This window comes from Bos indicus, chromosome 17 (assembly GCF_029378745.1).
Source record: "Bos indicus isolate NIAB-ARS_2022 breed Sahiwal x Tharparkar chromosome 17, NIAB-ARS_B.indTharparkar_mat_pri_1.0, whole genome shotgun sequence".
Taxonomy (NCBI): domain Eukaryota; kingdom Metazoa; phylum Chordata; class Mammalia; order Artiodactyla; family Bovidae; genus Bos; species Bos indicus.
The window spans coordinates 72,068,677-72,088,296 of NC_091776.1; the positions used below are offsets into that span (position 1 = coordinate 72,068,677).

Here is a 19,620-nt window from a genome sequence, read left to right on the forward strand (position 1 = left end):
TAGCAAATAAGGAGACTAACTTGACGCCTGCCCCCATCCTCTGCCTGGACCAGGCGGGGTGCTCAACCAACATTTGATGAGGGCAAGGGCGAATGCCTGGACCGCAGGTTCTGCCAGGTGTCTGTGGGGGGATGGATCAGGCCTCCTCTGGCTTCCGGCTGCCCAGGAAGACGGTGGCTGGGAGGGGCCCAGAACAGAGAGGGATGCAGATGCCGAAGATGGAGGATGGGTCTTTCCTGGCAACAGTGGGAGCTAAGAGTCAAGATGCTGCTGCTCGTGGCCGCGGGGTCCTCAGGAGACAGCGGCTTGGGTATCCCAGTGACGCCCAGGTGGTCAGAGCCCGGGGGCCGGCTCTGGCGGCACCAGGCTTGGGTCACCTGGGGCCTCATGGAACCCAGCCGGTTTCCCCCTCCGGAGAGGACAGTGCCAGCCTCCCGACTGTGGCGAGGATTCAGGAACGAGGCCTATCCTGTGCTGGTGGGAATGGGCCAGTCACCCTCAGGGGGGACAAGGGGGCGGGGGCGGCGGGGCCAGGACCGCCGAGACAGAGACCAGCCCAGCATGGGCAGGGGCAGCCGGAGAGCTGGAGGCTGGCACCCGCTGCCCTTGCCCACTGTGGGGGTGTGGACCAGTGGGCCCCGGAGTCGACCTGGAGAAGGTATACACCGCCCCAGGATGGGGTGGTTCTGGGTGCAGTCCCGTGACCTGCAGCAGAAAGCCCCAAGGGAAGGAGCCGAGGGCCTGGCAGGTCCTTCCATCTGGAGTCAGGGTCCCCACTCTGGGCAGCCCGGGCTCTCCTGCCCAGCTGGGATGGGCTCCTCTCCCGGTTAGCACCATACCCCTGGCTCCCGGCCCAAGGCCACACTGGGAGCTTGCTACCGTGTTCCTTTGCCATATCTGTGTTTAACGCCTATGTCTGCCCTAGTCCAGGGGGTTGAGAAGAATCGGACGTGACTTAGCATGACTGAGCGCGCACACATGCTGACCGTAGACCGTGAACTGCACCAGGACGCCCGCCACCCCGGCTGGCTGGCCTCGTCTTCTCCAGCCACGTGTTCACCGGGCCCAGACTCGGTCCTGGGCGCTGTTTCAGATGCTGAGAAGACTTTGGAGAGTGGGCAGAAAACACACTGATGACCCACAAATAAGAGAAGCAGGCTGGAAAGCTGGGGCGACTGCAGCCACAGAGATCAGAAGCCTAAAGCCACTGGTGGCCTCTCAGGATGCAGCCCGGGACCCTCAGCAAGGTCGAGCGCTCCAAGCAGCTCAGGGCGTGGGTGGCAGAGGGCAGATGAGCAAAAGCAGCCCAAGACCCCAGACCCCATGGCCACCCAGCCCAGCGGCCACAGACACGGAGCACGGGGCTGCAGGTGTGGGGCGGAGCCAGACACAAGGGCCACGGGACCCCTCTCCAGATCGGGGAACCAGGGCAGTGGGGCAGTGGGGCCCCTGATAGACAGAAGGCTGTCTAACCCAGAGGTTCTCAAACTTAACAGCAGCATACCTTTTTTTTTCCTTTGGCCACACCACAAGGCTTGTGGGATTTTAGTTCCCCTGACCCGGGATTGAACCTGTGCCCCATGCGGCGGAAGCACACCAGAGTCCCAACCACTGGACAATCAGGGAATCCCCAGTCTGCCTCTTTAAAACACTTGTAAACCAACGTCCTCCTTGCGCTGCATTAGTCGCTCAGTTGTGTCCGACTCTTTGCGACCCCATGGACTACAGCCACCAGGCTCCTCTGTCCTTGGGATTCTCCAGGCAAGAAGACTGGAGTGGGTTGCCATTCCCTTCTCCAGAGGATCTTCCCAACCCAGGGATCGAACCTTGATCTCCTTCACTACAGGCAGATTCTTTATCGGTTGAGCCACAGGGGGAAGTCCTCCTTACAGCCTGACAAATGATGTGACTGTCTGGTCAGCTCCAGCATGTCCTTCCCACCCCACAGTATTTGCCAGGATCCCCGAGGCGCGAGGGAGCTGCCTTTGAAAACTGCCTGTATGATCCATCCCTTTTGTGTTTTAGGCGAGAAAGCTGAGACCCAAGGAAAGCAGTCAGGCTCCCGAGTTCAGAGCCCACAGGGGTGTCTGCAGGTCGCTGGACGATCACTGTGCGGCTTGAATAGCGGGAGACGGATGAGCCCCCTGCTTGCTCAGCCACTCCATCATGTTCCTCTGATGCCCCTCAGGTGGCACCAGCACGGGCAGTGGTAGCAGTGGTGCCGTGGGGCTCCCAGGGGCTCGAGCCGGGGTCCTGCTCCTTGGCAGCAGCCTGCCCTCCTCCCCTGACTGTTGACTACCCTCCTGGGGGCTGTGACAGATCGGCCAGGCTGCGGAGCCCCTCCCAAAGCCCTGAGCTGACTGTCTGGCTTTGCCCCAGCTGCCCACGTACCCAGGCAAGCTGCCTGCTTCCGCTGAGCCTCGGGACCTAAGCCTCTGTCCAACAGAGCTGTGCCTGGGGGTCCCATGAAGGCATGTGCCCTGTGGCTCCACGACCACCAGGACCATCCCGCTGTCTCACCTCTCCCATCCCCCTCATCCACCTCTCCTCTCACAGAGGACCCCTGGAGCCAAAATTCCCTGTGTTCTTAGTACTCGCCACTGCCCAGTGGCATCTCCCATGGTACATTAGCGTTCACAGGAACCCAGGATAAAAAACTAGAGTATCAGGAATTCCCTGGAGGTCCAGTGGTTGAGATTCCAGGCTTTCACTGCTGACAGCCTGGGCTTGATCCCTGGTTGGGGGACTAAGATCCCACAAGCCTCACTGCACAGCCCAGAAAACAAAAAACAAGCACACACCAGGAGAAAAGAGAAAGAAAACATGAGTGCAGCAAAAAGGGTGGAGGCTTCTCTGAGCCTCAGTTTGCCCACCTGCAAGATGGGGCCAAGGTTGTCTGCGCATCTACCTGGGAAAAGCCTGTGTGAGTGAGAGGGCTGCCTGTCTATCTGTCCTGCACCAGGAGCAACACAGGAAGGTTGATCACGGAAGAGAGGCTGGTGGGGGGAAGGGGAAATTCACTTTGAGGGTCCTGTAAGGGGCTCGTGGCTAGACAGCCCTTCTACAAGCAGCAGAGCCTGAGCTGTAAAGGCCCCGGTGCCGCCCAGTGCCACACCCTGAGGAGCAGCGGGGTCAGTAATGGGGTCACGACATTAAAGACTGGATGCAAACGGGTAGGACCAGAGGTCCAGCTGAGTCCCCCAGGAGTCACGTGGTGCCAGGGCAAGCAGGGCAGGGAAGAGCCAGATGTAAGCAAGGTTCCTGAGCTTCCAGCCACACAGTTGGCCGGGCTAGAAGCAGCCAAGTGCGTGTGTGTGCCTGCGTATGTATGTGTGCATGTGTGTGTGTGTGTGTGTGCGTGTGGGTGTATGCATATGCCTGTGTGTGTGTGCATGTGGGTGGGTGTGGGAGTGTGTGCCTGCATGTGTATGTGTGTGCATGCATGTGTACACGTGCCTGCGTGTACATGTGTGCCTGCTTGTGTGTGCCTACATGTACGTGTGTGCATACATGGACATCTGTGTGCCTGAATGTATGTGTGTGCCTGCGTGTGTGCATGCGCACGTGCGTGAGTGTACATGTGTATGCCTCAGTGTACATGTGTGACTGTGTGCATGCGTATATGTGTATGCCTGCGTGTGTGCATGCGTGTGTCTCCGTGTGTGTGTGCATGCAGGTGTGTGCATGTGTGTGCCTGCATGTGCGTGTGTGTGTGTTCCACAGCTTAGGATTCCACCAGCACCTATGTAGTGGCCTGAGCCTTACCCCAGGCCCAGCCTGCGGCCCCTGCCCAGGGCCCCAGCCGGCAGCCTGGAGCCTGGGGTCCTCCTTGCTGCCAGGTGGTACCTGAATGGAGGATACAGGTGGCCCGGGGAAGCCATGCCCTTTGTCCCCTGCCTGCCTGGCCCCGGGTCCCTGTCCCTCCTTTCTGCAGAGGGACTTCCACTTACCCCTCCTCTCAGCCCACTCTGGGCAGGGACACATGTACCAGATACGTTCCTGCTCCGAAAAGAGAGGCACTGGGTGGTATGATCAGAGCTGCAGGGTCCCGGGTTGCCCAAGCCCAGCCTGGAGAGTCAGGGAGGCCTTCCTGGAGGAGGAACCGCTCAGCAGAGGCCAAAGGATTAGATAAGGTTAGTAGCGAGTGGACAAAACTGGGGGTTGTGTGGGGCCCACTAACCAGCCTCCTGCCTTGAGCAGAACTCTGAACCCAAAGGGACTGAGACCACTCATATATCGAATGCCTGGTTTAAATAACCCTCGTGGACCAGTGCTTAGGACTTGGAGCTCTCACTGCCAAAGGCGCGGGTTCAATCCCTGGTGGGGAAACTAAGATTCCATGAGCTGCATGGGGTGGCCAAAAAGACAGACAAGAAGCAGAAACAGAAAACAACATATGGCAAGCATCAGCTCCGAGCACAGCACATGTCATTTCTGTGTTGTCCCCAACATGCTGCAGCCCGGAGGCCTCTGAGCCAGGCCACCTCTTCAGACTCCGGGAAGAAGCCTGTGAAAGTCCAGGCCAAGCCCTAGATGGGGAGACTGGAGCATACACAGACCTTGGTGCGCCTCCCACTACACACCCAGCCCAGAGTCCTGGGCCGGTGCGCCTCCCACTGCACACCCAGCCCAGGGTCCTGGGCCGACAGGGTCCCGACCCTGCAAGGCTGATGCTGCAATACAGGAAGAGAACCAGCCATGGTCCCTCAGGCAAGAAGTGGCAGAGCCTGGATGGACGCCCAGGTCTCTGAGGCATCTGCCCACCTGCCACAAGGCATCTGCCCACCTGCTTGCCACGAGGCATCTGGGTGAGCCCCAGGAAGCTCAGAAGGCCCCTGGGCTGGCTCCACCCTGGCACCCTGCCAGCCTCAGCCAAATACTTGCCTCGCAGGCCTGTTTCCTGATCTAGGACTAAAATGAGTGAACTTCCAGGGAGCTTGCTCTGGGCACTGTGTAGTCTCACTTCCTTGAAACCTTACCAACAGAGGGAATGAGTGCTCAGAGAGGTCAAGGAACTCTGAGAGGTCACACAGCATGGCGGTGAGAACACGGAAGCAGGTCAAAAGCTGAAGGGACGTTTGACCCCAAAGGCCCACGGCCCTAAGCATCTGACGCACTGCCCCACGGAGAGCCGTGAGAGGTCTCCGGCAGTGCTGCCTCCAGGGCGGCGGTGTGGGGAGCAGCAGGGCCCACAAGGGCCTTTAGTTTTTCTTTTCGGAAAAGCTGGGCACTCCTGAGCCAGACCCAAGGGCAGGCCCAGTCCTCATGGTAGCTGCACTCTTCAAATCCTCCCCTGTCCCTCCACCGCCTCCGGGTTCCACTTGAGTCTCTCCTTCTGTGGATGTGAAACGTGAGCCTCCCGGAGAGGAAGCCCGGGGAGGAGTCTTGCGAAGGGGTCCTCCTAGCTGCAACCTTGAGGTCAGTCAGATGGCATCCGAGTGCCCGTGGAAACTGGAGGCAGAATTTTGCAGGTTTGAATCCCTACTCAGTTACTTCTCTGGGCTTCCCCGATGGCTCAGATGGTAAAGAACCCGCCTGCAATGCAGGAGGCCTGAGTTCCATCCCTGGGTTGGGAAGATCCCCTGGAAAAGGGAAAGGCTACCCACTCTAGTATTCTTGCCTGGAGAATCCCATGGACAGAGCCGGGCTACAATCCGTGGGTTCACAAAGAGTCAGACACAAGTAGGTGACTAACACTTTCATTTTCAGTTACTTCTGGGCCTTGTGACTGTCAGGAGGTCCCTCTCTCACAGAGCGGTCTCCAGGGTGGTTGTGACAATGAACCAGGAAATCACAGTTCAGGGCTCTGGTCCTCGAAGGAACCCTTCTGCCCTGTCTCAGCTGCCACCGTGCCCAGGCCACGGGCTAGAGGCTTCTCTGTAAAATGGGCTTAGGAGGTTTAAACAGATAATGCACACAGTCCTGGGAGGAGTCCTTGGAAGGGTAGGAGCAGCGGGGCTGCAGGAGCCAGACACACCCTCCCCTAGGTGAGCCCAGGGCACACCCCCAAGTTCAAGCATATCCTGTTGTGATTTCCAGTCCCCGTGTGTGTGTGTGTGTGTGTGTGTGTGTGTGTGTGTGTGTGCACGTGCATGCTAAATCACTTCAGTTGTGTCCAGCTCTTTGTGACCCTATGGACTGTAGCCCACCAGGCTCCTCTGTCCATGGGATTCTCTAGGCAAGAATACTGGAGTGGGTTGCCATGCCCTCCTACAGTGGATCTTCCCAACCCAGGGATTGAACCTGCGTCTCTTGCATCTCCTGCATTGGCAGCTGGGTTCTTTACCACCAGAGCCACCTGGGAAGCCCTTTCAGTACCCACACCACCCAAATCCTTGGCAGGGCCAAGCAGGGTGGGCTCACACCCACTGGTGATTTTCAGGACCGTAGCAAGCCCCCTTTCTCCAGGCCCAGACAAGCTGCTCTCGATTCACCAAGGTTCCTTGGCCTCAAAGGTATCATCCAGGAAGAGGGTCGTAAGGCACGTGCTGCCAGGGCCAGGCAGAGGCCTGGGGCCAGACAGACAGACCCCTGGGCTTCGCCGGATGGACATGGGCGGCGTTCAGCCCCGGGGGTCTGGAGCTCAGCGCGGCATAGGCAGCGGAGAGAGGAGCGCGGGCCCGTGCGCCCACCGCAGGAGGTGGGAGAGCGCACCCAGTGACGGAAGGGGCGCGCGAGGACCGTCGGGCACCGGAAGGGGCGCGCGGGGCGGTTGGCCGCAGCCCGGGGCGGCGGCGGCCGTTGGCGAGAGGCTGCCCGGGCCAGACGAGGTCCGGTGTCTGGCCCGGCCGCGGCCACCATGAGCAAGGACTCGCCCAGCCCTGCGGACGGCGGCCGCGCAGCCTCCCAGAAGCCGGCGACTCCGGGCCCGGCGGCGGCGGCGCTGGAGGAACAGCGGCGGGAGCTGGAGAAGCTGCGGGCGGAGCTGGAGGCGGAGCGGGCGCGCGGACGGGCGGAGCGGCGGCGCTTCTCGGCCGGGGCGCGGCAGCTGCGAGAGGAGGCGGAGCGAGAGCGGCAGCAGCTGGCGGACCACCTGCGCTCCCAGTGGGAGGCGCAGCGCAGCCGGGAGCTGCGGCAGCTGCGGGAGGACGTGCTGCGGGAGCGCGAGGCCGAGATCCGGCAGCTGCTGCGCTGGAAGGACGCCGAGATGCGGCAGCTGCAGCAGGTGCTGCGCCGGGAGCGCGACGGCGTGGCGCGCCAGGCCCGGGAGCTGCAGCGCCAGCTGGCCGAGGAGCTGCTGAGCCGCGGCTACGGCGGCGGCCGCGCGGGGCCGCCCGAGGATGCGGGCGCGCGGTGCCGGTGCCGCCTGCAGGAGGTCCTGTCGCAGCTGCGCTGGGAGACGCACGGCGAGCAGGCCTCGCGCATCCGCCACCTGGAGGCCGCGCTCGACGTGGAGCGCCGGCTGTTTCTCAAGTACATCCTCGAGCACTTTCATTGGCACCCCGCCCTGCCCAGCGCCCCCGACGCCCCTCTTCCATTGGGAGAACCGACTCGCGAGGCCGCCGCCAAGGCCGCACGCGGACTCGGAGCCCGGGACGGCCGGAGCGCGGGCGTCCGCGCGCGCTCCCGCTCCCTCGACCGAGTGCCCGCGGCGCGCGCCCGCTCCCCCGACAGCCCGCTCCCCACGCGCGCCAGCTCGCTCGACTCCCTGGCTCCGGCGGGTCCCCGCCCCTCGCTTGACGGCAGCCCGAGTCACCCCAGGGCCCCCGAGTCCTCCTCGCCAGACGCTTCCCTCTCGGGCTCCCTGAGGCCCCTGCCGCCGCCGCCGTCGCCGCCACCATCGGAGCGCCAGATACCTAGCCACCTGCGAGAGGGGGAAGAGGCGGGGAGCCGGCCCTGCGAAGCCCTGAGCCCCCCACCACCGGGCCCGGACCACTGCGAGTTGCTGAGGCGGAACTCGGAGCTGTCCGAGGCGCTGCAGGAGCTGCCGCGCCGCCGCTCTGGCCTCCGCGAGGAGAACGTACGGCTGCGGCGCTTGGGCCTCCCCGACGAGGCGGACGAGAAGGCGAAGCGGCTCAAGGGGAAGCGCGCCGAGCTGACCGGTCTCGCGCGGCGCCTGGAGGACCGGGCCCGCAAGCTGCAGGAGGCCAACCTGCGGGCCGTGAGCGCGCCGGTGCCCGGAGAGAGCCGCCCGGGCCTGGAGCTTTGCCAGGCCTTGGCCCACCAGCGCGCGCGGGACCTGTCTGAGCAGGCGAGCGCGCTGCTGGCCAAGGACAAGCAGATCGAAGAGCTGCGGCGAGAGCGCCACCTGCTGCGGGCGCGCGTCGCCTCGGGCCTCGGCCCCCTCCCCGGAGAGGGCGCCGCCAGCGCCCAGTGGCTCAGCATCGGCGACCTGGACCGGCTGCAGCGCGAGTCCCAGCGGGAGGTGCTGCGCCTGCAATGGCAGTTGACGCTGCAGCAGGCCGCCGGCGGCGCCCGCGCAGAGGCGGGCGGCCAGAGCGCGCCCTGCGAAGCGGCGCGGCGCCAAGTGCGGGCGCTGGAGCGCGAGCTGAGCGCGCGGCGGCAGGAGTGCGAGGAGCTGGGCGCGCAGGCGGCGGCGGCGCAGCGGCGGGGCCGGGAGGCTGAGGCGCAGCTGCAGGTGGCGCTCCGCGAGGGCGCCTGGCTGGCCAAGGAGAACGCGCGGCTGCAGGCCCAGGCCGACTGGACGCGGAAGGTGGCGGCGGAGAACGAGGATGTGCGCGGGCAGCTGGGCCGCGCGTGCCAGCAGCGTGACTCCGCCAGCTTGCTGGCTGAGCAGCTGCTGCAGCAGGCGGCGCAGAGGCAGGACTGGCAGCAGCAGCTGCAGCACGACCTGCAGAAGGTCCTGTGTGATCTCCAGGCCGCCCGGGACGAGATGTGGGCGCTACAGTGTCAGCCTGCCCACCCTCCCCAGGACAACCGGGGCACCGAGCCTCAGCTGGGGCCTGCGAACCCAGCGTCACCTGTGCCCAGCAGAGACAAACAGGGGAGGAAGGAAGACCTCCTGCTGGAAAGCCCAGCTGCCCTCGGGCAGCCTGCCTGGGCCCCCCAAGCTCCAGACTCCAGCGGCCAGCCTCTGGACTCTAGGCCCCAGCCCCAGAGGACCGGCTCCCAGTCTAATTCCTCCTCGGAGGTGGAGTCCGAGTGGGCCACGGTGCCCTCCTGCCCTACTCTGGACGCCGATACAGGCAGCGAGGCCGAGGACCTGGAGCCGGACAGTCTGCCCTCGACCCTGGAGGCGGGGGACTTGGAGGTCTCCGTGGCCACCCCCAAGCTCAAAATCTTCCTGGCTCGGTACAGCTACAACCCATTTGAGGAGCCCAGTGAGCACCCTGAGAGTGAGCTGCCGCTCACGCCTGGGGACCACGTGTACATCTTCAGCGACATGGATGAGGACGGCTTCTATGAAGGGGCACTTGCAGACGGCCGGCAGGGGCTGGTGCCTTCCAACCTGGTGGAGCAGATCCCCGACAGTGACATCCGGGGCTGCCTGCCCACTGAGTCCCCGGACCGAGGCCCCACTCGGCTCCCGGCGGCTGGGCAGGGCCAAGCTTGGAAGGATGACCCCAGTCCCGGCTTCTTACCTGGGCAAGCCCAGGCGGCAGTGGACAGAGGGCCGTGCCCAGTGGCGAGGGTGGGCTCCAGGATGGAAGTGGCAACAGAGGTCTCAGACACCAAGACGGAAGCCGGCTGGTTGGGCTCCCAGGAGAGCAGGGACAGGCAGGGGTCCGCCAACGCTCCTCCGGGGACCAACAGGGTCCCTCGTATGGCCCCCATGCACCTTCACCTGCAGAGTGTTGCAGCCACGTCGGCCGAGATCGCCTGGGTGGGTGGCAGCCATGCCCACGCGGTGTACCTGGACGACCGGGAGCATGCCCTGACCTCCATGGGTGTGAGTAGCTATACCTTCCACCACCTGCAGCCCGGCACGCGGTACCAGGTGCGGGTGGAGGTGCGCCCCCCTGGCGACTCGCTGCAGGCCTGCCGGGAGAAGACGTCCTCCGCCGTCACCTTCGAGACACCCTTGGCGGGGCCCCCCCACCCTCCACTGGACGTGCTGGTGGAGCGCCACCCCTCCCCGGGCCTCCTGGTGGTCAGCTGGCTCCCCGTGACCATCGACGCAGCTGGGTCCTCTAACGGAGTCCCGGTCACCGGGTACGCCGTGTATGCTGATGGGCTCAAGGTGGCGGATGTGGCCGAGGCCACTGCAGGGAGCACACTGCTGGAACTCTCCCAGCTCCCGTGGCCCGCGACATGCCAGAAGATCTCAGTGAGAACCACGTCGCTCTGCGGCGAGTCCTCGGATTCCGTGCCCGCCCAGATCCCTCACGACTGCTTCACGTATCTCCACTGGCCAGAGATGTCGCCTTTCGGCTACACCTGCGGGGACCCATCTGCCATCAGTGGGAGCTTCCCTGTCTGCCCTCGGAGGTTGGGGCCTACACCCCTGAGTGCCAAGGCCTGCCCTCACGCCCCCCGAAGCTGCGAGGAGCCCCGGGCCAGGTGTCTTGAAGCATTCCCTGAAGAACCCCCAAGGAGGTGGTCCCCGGAGCCCAAACTGATTTCAGAAGGAGGAGGTCCCAGTTCAGGCTCAGGCAGCCAAGCCCAGGGGCCTGCGGAGGCCCGGAAGCCCCCCAGAAAGGACCAGCTCTTTGAAAAGCGTCCCCGGAACCACAGGCCACCTCTGCCGCGGGGCCAGCCTGGCAGGGAGGGGACCCAGGACCGGCGGATGCTCACCGTCCCAACACCTGCTGCGGGAGTCTCCCATCTGTCCCCTGAGCCTGCGCCTGGCGAGGAGCTGCGTCAGGAGAAGCCTGCCTCTGGGAAAGTCCTCAGACAAAAGGCAGACGCTCTTGTGTCCACCCCTCCTGAACTGGGCAGCAGCCAGCAATCGGCGTCTGTCTGCAGTGGCGCTCGGCAGGAGGACGGGCGGGGCGCAGAGGGGCGAGAGCGGAGACGGGCACTGCGGGGCCGGAGCACACAAGGTCAAGCTCTGGGGGCCAGGGCCGGGGGCCGGCTCCGGGGGCCCAGCTCAGCGCCGTGTCCTGCTCGGCGCAGCAAGGCCCTCGGGACGCCCAGGGGTGCCGCCCCACCGCCGGGGACAAGGGTGGGCCCTCGGGCTGGGATCTTTGTGACCCTCCCTAATTACGAGCCCCTGGCCGTGTCCGCCACCTCCGAGGCTGCAGGGGGGGAGCTGGCCCTCCGGAAAGGGCAGCCGCAGAGCGAGGGGGGCTCTCAGGACCCCCACGGCTTCTGCCGTGGCGAATGCAGCGGGCCTGTGGGCAGCATCACCAGTCACCTGGTGGCCGAGGTGGACGCGGGCACGGAGTGGACTGATGGCCATGGCAGGTGGCATTTGCCAGGACACCTGGATGACTCCGAGGGGCTCACCGGCCCTCAGGGCTCCTCTCCCCTGCCACAGGGGAGCCCTGGAAGGCCTTCCTCCTCACTCTGGGCTCCAAAGACCATGATGGCAGCTCTGGACTATGACCCCCAGGACTGGCTGGCACGGGGCCCGGTGAAGGGCCAGCTGTCACTGAGGGCAGGGGACATGGTCACCATCCACGGGCCTGTGGATGACAAGGGCTTCTACTCCGGGGAGGTGGGTGGGCACAGAGGCCTGGCCCCTGCCCACCGGCTGGACCACATGTCCCTCCAGGAGTGAGCACAGCACCCCGCAGAGGTGGCACCTCCGGCTGCCTGCGGCCCAAACGGGGATCCACCGCCAGGCCCTCCTCGCTTTGCGTTGAGGCATCTGCTCCACACACTGCTGCTCTGAACCCTCTGCCACCCCGGGCCTCAAGGGCAGCAAGGCCTAAGTTTGGGCAGAACCGTTTCTAGAAAGAACAAGCTGCTTCCGAGAGGTTGGCGGGCTGGTGATCGCAGGCATCGGGCCATCAGTCTGGTCCTTCCTCAGCTTCTTCCTCAAGACCTGTTTCCTCTGGGAGTTTGGCTTCTCTCAGCCGTTGCCTAGTATGGAAGTCTGAAGAAAAGCCTGCCTCTTAGAAAAAAAGAAAAAAGTGACCAGAATGTTACTTTTCTATCTTCTGTTCAAATCCTCATTAAAAGTTCACAGAAACAAAGAAAAGAGGTTTAGGAGTGAAAGCGCAACCGAGGAGGCAAGCCCAGCCCTCCCCCTCCCTGCCTGTCCAGGGGCCCTGGAGGGCTGCAGACGTGTTTCCTCTGGTGGGGGGGGGGTGGAGAAGACCATTTAGTGGGGGGTCAGCTCAGCCCAGGTCCCCACTGCAGTCAGAAGGGCACCACCCTCCGTAGGGGCAGAAGGGAGCAGCTGGACGCAGCTCGTTAAGGAGGGTAGGAGCCACGGGTAGGTACTTGGGGAAGCTGGTGACTCAGGTCCAGAGGGTGCTGTCACGCCGTGCCCGGGGCTGAGATGGGAACAGGGAGGGGCAGGCCCCAGAGAGGCCTTGAGGTGACCCACCGTACCCTCAGAGAATGCGGGAAGCAGCCTGGGGGCCTTGCGCTGTGCACACACACTCACCCCTCGTGAGCGGAAGCTTCGCGTCTCAGCCAGGGAGGAAGCTGTCCGCTGAGGGCTATGCCCCCTGCCCGCCGTCCACACAGACCAGCTTTCCAGTGAGAAGGCCAGCTCGGAGGCTCTTTGGCTGGTGAAGTATCCATACCACACACTTTACCACCTCAAACATTTTCAAGTGTACAGCTCAGCCGTGCTAAGTACGTTCATGGTGTTGAGCAACCAGTCTCCAGGACGTCTCTTCTTCTTGCCAAACTGGAACTCTGCCCGCCGTTACACAACATCTCCCTGTCCCCTCCCTCAGGCCTTGGTAACCTCTAATCTTCGTTCTGATGGTACGACTTTGACTCCTCTAGGGACACCGCGTCAGTGGACTTGGAGAAGCCCGGGCTTTGGTGTCTGGCTTACCTCCCCGGGCACAGCGTCATCGGGTGTCATCCGAGTGGCCGCAGGGGTCACGGTCCCATTCCTCCTTAAGGCTGAATTATCGTCCACTGTATGCACCACATTTTGTGCATCCGTCCATCTGTCAGCGTTGCTCCCCCTGTTTTGTAAATCACGTTGCTGTAGACATGGGTGTGCAGACATCTCCTGGCTTTCACAGTCTTCCGCATTATCATATCTGTGAGCTCACAACCCAGAGTGGACCCTGAGGCCCGCCGGGAACGAGAGAGCTGCTAGTGCACGGGAGGGTGTCCCGGCCTCTCCCGGCGGCCGGGCTCAGGCTGAGGGCTTGGTGGGCTGCCCACAACCTGACGGGGGCACAGGTATGGTCCCCACTTGCTGGGAGAGCAACGATGGTTTAGCCGGAGGACAGGAACCTAATCCAGCACTTTCAAAGTTAAACACAGTAGCTGTGAATCGGGGCTTCCCTGGTGGCTCAGACGGTAAAGAATCTGCCTGCAGTGCAGGAGACCCGGGTTTGATCCCTGGGTCGGGAAGATCCCCGGAGAAGGGAATGGCAACCCACTCCAGTATCCGTGCCTGGAGAATCCCACGCACGGAGGAGCCTGGCAGCCTGCAGTCCATGGGGTCACCAAGAGTCAGACAGGAGTGAGTGACTAACACTTTGAGCTGTCACTCCATGGGAACCGCACAGGTGAGCTCAGGAGAATGGTCCCAGCCCCGTCGGCCCGTCAGCTCTCTCTCAGCCCTTCCCCTGCCCGTCAGCCAGGGCCCTCACCGCACTGCAGAGTGGCCTGTGTGCCTCCAGCGCCCACCCTACTTTGCTTCTCTCCGTTGCCCACGCCTGCTCTCACCTGTGCTGCTTCTACGGCCACGTCCCACCCCCGCCCCCACGCCCACTGGGATGGAAGCCCCACCAAGGCAAGGACGACTTCGGCTCATTCATCGCCCGGCGCTTAGTAGGTCCTCAGCAAATGCCTGTGGAAGGCAGGAGCTAGCAGGGCTTGACCATCCCTGTCTGTGGCTCCCGTGCAGGGCTCTGGGGGGGTTCACACCAGGCATCGGGCCTCCCCACCCCCCGGAACAGCCAGGCATGGACCCTGGGCAGCAGAGGAGGGCTCTGGTTCTGATCACGGAAGCAGAGGCAGGTGAGGCTGGTTGTGGGGGGGGCGGGCGTCCTGGGCAGTGGGAGCCGTGAAGGGCCCCGGCCAGAGAAGAGTCAGTGATCGCACATCTGGGGGTGCACACACAGAGCAGCAGCCCAGGCGGGGCAGGGGGCGTGGCTGGGACAGGTGCCCACCCGCCCTCCAGCCGAGGAGGACCCCTCTCCCCAGGGCTTCAGACAACCAGGAGCTTTCTGACGCCGCCACCAGATGGCAGCACAGACAGCTGCCGCCCAGCTTCGCACCTGGGTCGGGGCCGCCAGGAACAGGCTCCCAGACTCCGCGGGCCCCACCCAGCCCTGTTCTCTGCCCACCCTCTCCCCAGGGCACCCTGGAGAGCCCCTCCATGTACCCACAGGGGCCATCCTTCCAGGGTGCAGCGTGAAAGCACACCCAAGCCTCCTCCAACACACTTCCTGCCGTCCAGCAAACCCCAGCCTCCCCGAGGCCCCGGGAGGCGTGTGTCCCAGCCCGGCAGGCTGGGCGGCTGCAGGACCATGGAGCAGCCGTCCAGGGGAGGCTGAGTGGGGGCTCTCGGAGCCTTCGTTTGCTCATATGGGGCTGGGCTGGGGCAGGACGTGTGGTCCAGGTTCAGGACTCATGATAGGACGGAGGAAGTCGGAGAGGGCGCAGGGGACGGGGTCAGGGGTCCGCAGGGTGGATGGTTCTGGGCCCAGCTTCTCCCCTGGGGCCCTGGAGCCTTTGTTGGGGGGTGGGGGTGGGGATGGGGGTGGGGGCAGGGAGAAGCTGCACGGGTGTGAGCAGATGAGCGGCTGGAGATGTGCCCCGCCCCTCCCTGACAGACCAGGCGACCTGGAGGCCCAAGGCCTGTCCAGACCTGCCGGGGGGGGGAACTGGGGTGGAAGGCCCGCTGGCCAGAGGGCAGAGGAATCTTTGCAGTGGGCAGGCGGGCAGGGTCAGGAGGGCTCTGGAGCCGGGGTCACTGAGCCTGTCCGGGCGCCGGCCACTTCTGCCCGGGGCCCTCTGGCCTGTGCTCGGCGCCTCGCCAACCTGGGCCTGCTGTCCCACAACGGGGTGGGCTTGGTTCCCCCCCTCCCCCCGTCACCGTCAAGAAGGCAAGAGCTGCACCCACTCGCCAGCCTGAAGGTGACTGCGAGGCTCGTCTAGCCCTCCCTTGGGCTCCTGGCCCGGGACCCCCGCCCCCGTCACCCGGCGGCCCCCAGGGTCCGCCCCTCCATCTCTCTCTGCCTCTCAGGGCCCGGCCCCCTTCTGCCCTCTGCCAGAACACATTTGCTAACTGATCACTTTCAGAATCCTTGTGTGAAATCTGTGTTCACGAGAGGCGCACGGCACGGAGGTCACGATGTAAAAAGCTTGGAAATGCCCCCAAAGCCCATTTGAAACTCATTCCAGCACCTTTTGGCGGCACGTGGCCTCCCTGTCTTAACCCCTGGAGGTCAGGTTTGGAGGTGGGGTTGGGGCGGCCTGTGAGGTCAGGGGTTCCACGGGAGGCAGAGCCCCACAGGCCAACTCAACTCTTATAAAGCTGAGCGCAGTGCCAGCTGAGGCCAGCTCCAGACCCCAGGCACAGAGGGTTCCTGGGGCCATGCTGATGCCAGGGGAATCCCAGTCCGTCCTACCCGGCCAGCCAGCCCGCCAAATTCCCAGTGGCTGGTGGGGTCGGCCATGGGTCTGTTCTGGGACAAAATGCCCTGTATTTGCAAGTTCCCGAAGAACTGATGCTTTTGAACTGTGGTGTTGGAGAAGACTCTTGAGCGTTCCTTGGACAGCAAGGAGCTCCAACCAGTCAATCCTAAAGGAAATCAACCCTGAATGTTCATTGGAAGGAGTGATGAAGCTGAAACTCCAATACTTTGGCCACCCAATGCAAAGAGCCAATTCGTTGGAAAAGACCCTGATCCTGGGCAAGATTGAAGGCGGAAAAAAAAAAAAAAAGATTGAAGGCGGGAGGAGAAGGGGGCAACAGAGGATGAGATGGTTGGATGGCATCGCCGACTCAATAGACATGAGTTTGAGCAAACTCCAGGAGATGGTGATGGACAGGGAGGCCTGGCATGCTGCTGTCCATGGGGTCGCAGAGAGTTGGAGATGACTTGAACAGCAACCGCCGTCAGGAGCCCTGGTCTTGGACAGCTGGCTCTGGGCTCGGGTGCCCCCAGCGCTCTGAGCCATCTGGCATTTTCTTGGGGTCCTCTGGGCCTGACCACCTCACAGACTGCCCACCTGGCTGGGCCTCTAGGACATTGACCTCAGCCTGAGGGACCCCCTGAGCCACATCCCCTTGGTCAGGGTGCGCTGGTCAGAGGGCGTCCACGTGGAGGCCAGGACCTTCCGGCTCAGTCCCTTTCTCCTAGCCTGGCCTTCCAGCTGCCCACCACCAGCCTTCCCACTGCCACCCCACCTGCCCCCACTGCCTTCGGCTGCCCCTCCCAGGAGCAGGGACAGCCTGCAGGCACCGTCCCCTGGCCTGGATACTCATTAACTCTGCTGCCTACCCTATCAGACTGGGTCTTCCCCCCCTCCTCGTACCCTGCATGCAGGCATCTTGACCTGGCGACCTGGCGTGGAGCAGACATCAAACCAGACGCCGCCTTAAGAAAGGCTTGGCCCGGGGCTCTCGGTGGCCACACTTCCCGGTGAGAACTGACCTTCAGGGAGCCCTCAGCCAGTGCCCCAGCCCACGTACGCTGGAGGCCACCCTCCCAGGGGTGTAATTATTTCCCCTTTTCACAGATGGAGAAACTCGGGCTCGGAGAGGGGAGGTCATTCATCAAGGTCGTTCCGCGAACCGGTGGCTGAGCAGGGGGTCTGAGTCCAGGTGTGTCCCTTTGCCCCCTGCCCTTATCTACGGGACGATTCCTTCCCCCAGCCTGGGGGCAGGGCCTGGGTCTAGGGAGGAGACCAGAGGCAGGGATGGTCAGGAATTCAAATTGGTAGAACTGGTGGGGGAGGGCCGGAGTGCCTGGGAGTGGCCGGCAGTGAGGGCTTGGGCAACCGGGCCCTCTGTGCGCAGGGCTCCAGGGGAGGGGGCAGCGAACGGGCAAGACTCTGCTGAGTCAGAGACGCCCCGGGGGCTCGGGGGGAGGCGTCAGGCAGGTAGTGCGGGCTGGGGCGGGTGGAGCACCCAGGGTGGTGGGCCAAGGGGCAGAACTGGGTGCTGGGGCCCCAGCCCGGGGTCATCGGGATTTAAGGAGAAAAGAGGCCTCCCAGAGGGCAGGGGGCCACCCTTTCCAGAGGAGGGAGTGGTCAGCCCCACAAGGTCAGGCCAGATAAGGGCCACTGGGCCCAGCCTCCCTCGTGACTGCGACCAGAGGCTGCTGCCCCAGCCCAGGGGCTTCCTGGTGTGTGCAGCCACGAGGGAGCTGGCCCCTCCCCCACCAGGCAGGAAGCCCCCCCTACCCCCAGGCTCTTCCCCCAACTCCCCGAAGCAAAGCAAACGGGGACGCTGGAATTTGGAAGCTCCCAGGGTTCCCCACTCCGAGCAGCCTTGGTCCACCCCATCCCATTGGCAGCCAACCGGGCAGAGCCCCCCAGGCCCTGCCCCCCCAGCTGGGATTCAGGGTCTGCCTTCTCTCCTCCTGCCTCCCTCTGCCCACCTCTCCCCACTCCTCATCGAGAGGCTCCTGCCTGCCCACCCGAGCCGTATGGGTAGAGACCGCTCGCGACCCCATTTCACAGGCGGGGAAACCGAGGCTGATAGAAGTCAGCTCAAAGGCAGTGGGCGTCAGTGGCCTGGCCAGGATCTGGATCCTGCTCCAACTGCCTCGCCATGGGCTTCTCCAGAAACAGGCCTGCCAGCCTTCCCCCCTCAGAGCCGGGACCGGGCCCCACCTTCAACCGTCCAACTCACCGGGGCCGGGCACCCAGGCTGCAGTCTCCTGCAGACAGACCTCACAACAGACCCTGCCAGTCTGATGGTGGAGGCTACCAGGAAGCTGGGGAGCAAGGTGCGGGGTGACCAGGAGTGCGAGGCGCAGGCCCGTGAGAGTCTGTAAGCAAGCAGGGGGTCGGCAGAGCTTTCCAAGAAAGGGAGGCTTCACTGAGATTTTTGGCTTTACTTCCTGGTTCATTCCCTTTCTTTCTTTCTTTTTTGGCTGTGCTGTGCCACGTGTGGGATGTCAGCAGTTCCCCAAGCAGGGAATGAACCCACACCCCCTGCAGTGGAAGTGCAGAGTCTTAACCACTGGACCACCCAGGAATTCCCTGTTTTTCTAAATAAAGAAATAACAGAAACAATACGTAGACACGATGTTAACAATCCAGCAATACGGGACCACCTGGAGTTAAATGTGAAGTCTCACTCCCCACCCCTCCCCCACACCCACTGCTCCCATGGGTCTCCTGCCCAGGCTTTCTTTAGGAATTTACAACCATATATAGGAATGGAAGCAGGCTTTCCTGGTGGCTCAGGGGTGAAGAATCCGCCTGCCAAGCAGGAGATGCCGGTTCGATCCCTGGGTCAGGAAGATCCCCTGGAGAAGGAAAAGGCAACCCACTCCAGTGTTCTTGCCTGGAGAATTCCATGGACAGAGGAACCTGGAGGGCTACAAGTCCATGGGGTCACGAAAGGGTCGGACTTAGCAACTGAACGACAGGAATGGAAACACATTTATAATTTCTAAAACCTGTAAAGGAGATGACATGGTCCACACTGTTCTGGATCTTGCTTCTCCCACTTGGCGGACTGTGTCCGCCGACTTAACAGTATAAACCTCCCACCCCTTCTGACCTGTCTAGGGACGGTGGCATCGTCTTTGGCTGGGCTCCAGGGCTGTCTTACCTCCTCTGGGTTACCGGTGGACCACGCTCCCCCGCATGCCTCCCGCACATACTTTTTCAAGACCCCAGACGCTGGCCCAGGCTGACAATGTTGCCCGCCTCCCAACTCTCATCACACACCCTGTGAGCTTCTGCGTCTGACACCAACCCTGCCAGCCTCCTCCTCTGGGTGCCCCGCAAAGCTTTCTGTCCCATCAGGAGTTTGTACGCTCTGCTCCCCTGCCTGGACTCGCCCTGCCTTCCACCCAGAGTCTGGTGTTTGGGTCGCACCTATCCATTCACTCACACGCGCCCCAAATTGTTTCTGATCACAGTCCTGGGCAGGGTGTCAGGTGTCAATGTCTCGTTGAATGACACTCAACTAGGGGGGATGTGGCCTCTCTGGGCGTTCACGGTGCCTGGCTCTGCCTGGGGCTGAGGGACTGCAAAGTGAGGGGTGGGGCTGGTGAGGGAGAGACCCTGTCCCCAGGCAGGGTTTTCACTGGACGGAAGGTGTGTGGGGACAGCCTCTCTTCAGATTTTCGAGAGGCTGCCTGTCGGAGTTGGGGCTGCACTCTGCAGTGGAACCTGGGGAGGGTGACCTCAGCGTTTCTGAGCCTCATCTGTAAAGTGGGGCAGTAACATACGCCTCTCCTATGATGTCAAAGAGCAGCAAGCCCAAGTGTGTGACGTGCTTTGCCAGTCCCTAGAGTCTTGGCCGCCGGTACCAGCCACTTGAATTCAGGCGGAATTGCTGCCCTTCCAAGGGAAATTCAGCTTCCTTGCTGGACGACCCAGACACCAAGTTTCTGCAGCGCCGCTCTGTCCACTGTGTGCACCACCTGCCACACCGCCCCTTGT

At 63.2% G+C, this 19,620-nt stretch overlaps 1 protein-coding gene across 1 annotated transcript; it reads left to right on the forward strand.

Annotated features, from left to right (window-relative positions):
* Positions 1-6,730: 6,730 nt before the first annotated feature.
* On the forward strand, positions 6,731-12,218 carry LOC109571272 (RIMS-binding protein 3A-like). Its single transcript, XM_019977624.2, has one exon. It carries the CDS (start codon positions 6,800-6,802, stop codon positions 11,621-11,623), a length of 4,824 nt encoding a protein of 1,607 aa, XP_019833183.2. The 5' UTR covers positions 6,731-6,799; the 3' UTR covers positions 11,624-12,218.
* Positions 12,219-19,620: the final 7,402 nt, after the last annotated feature.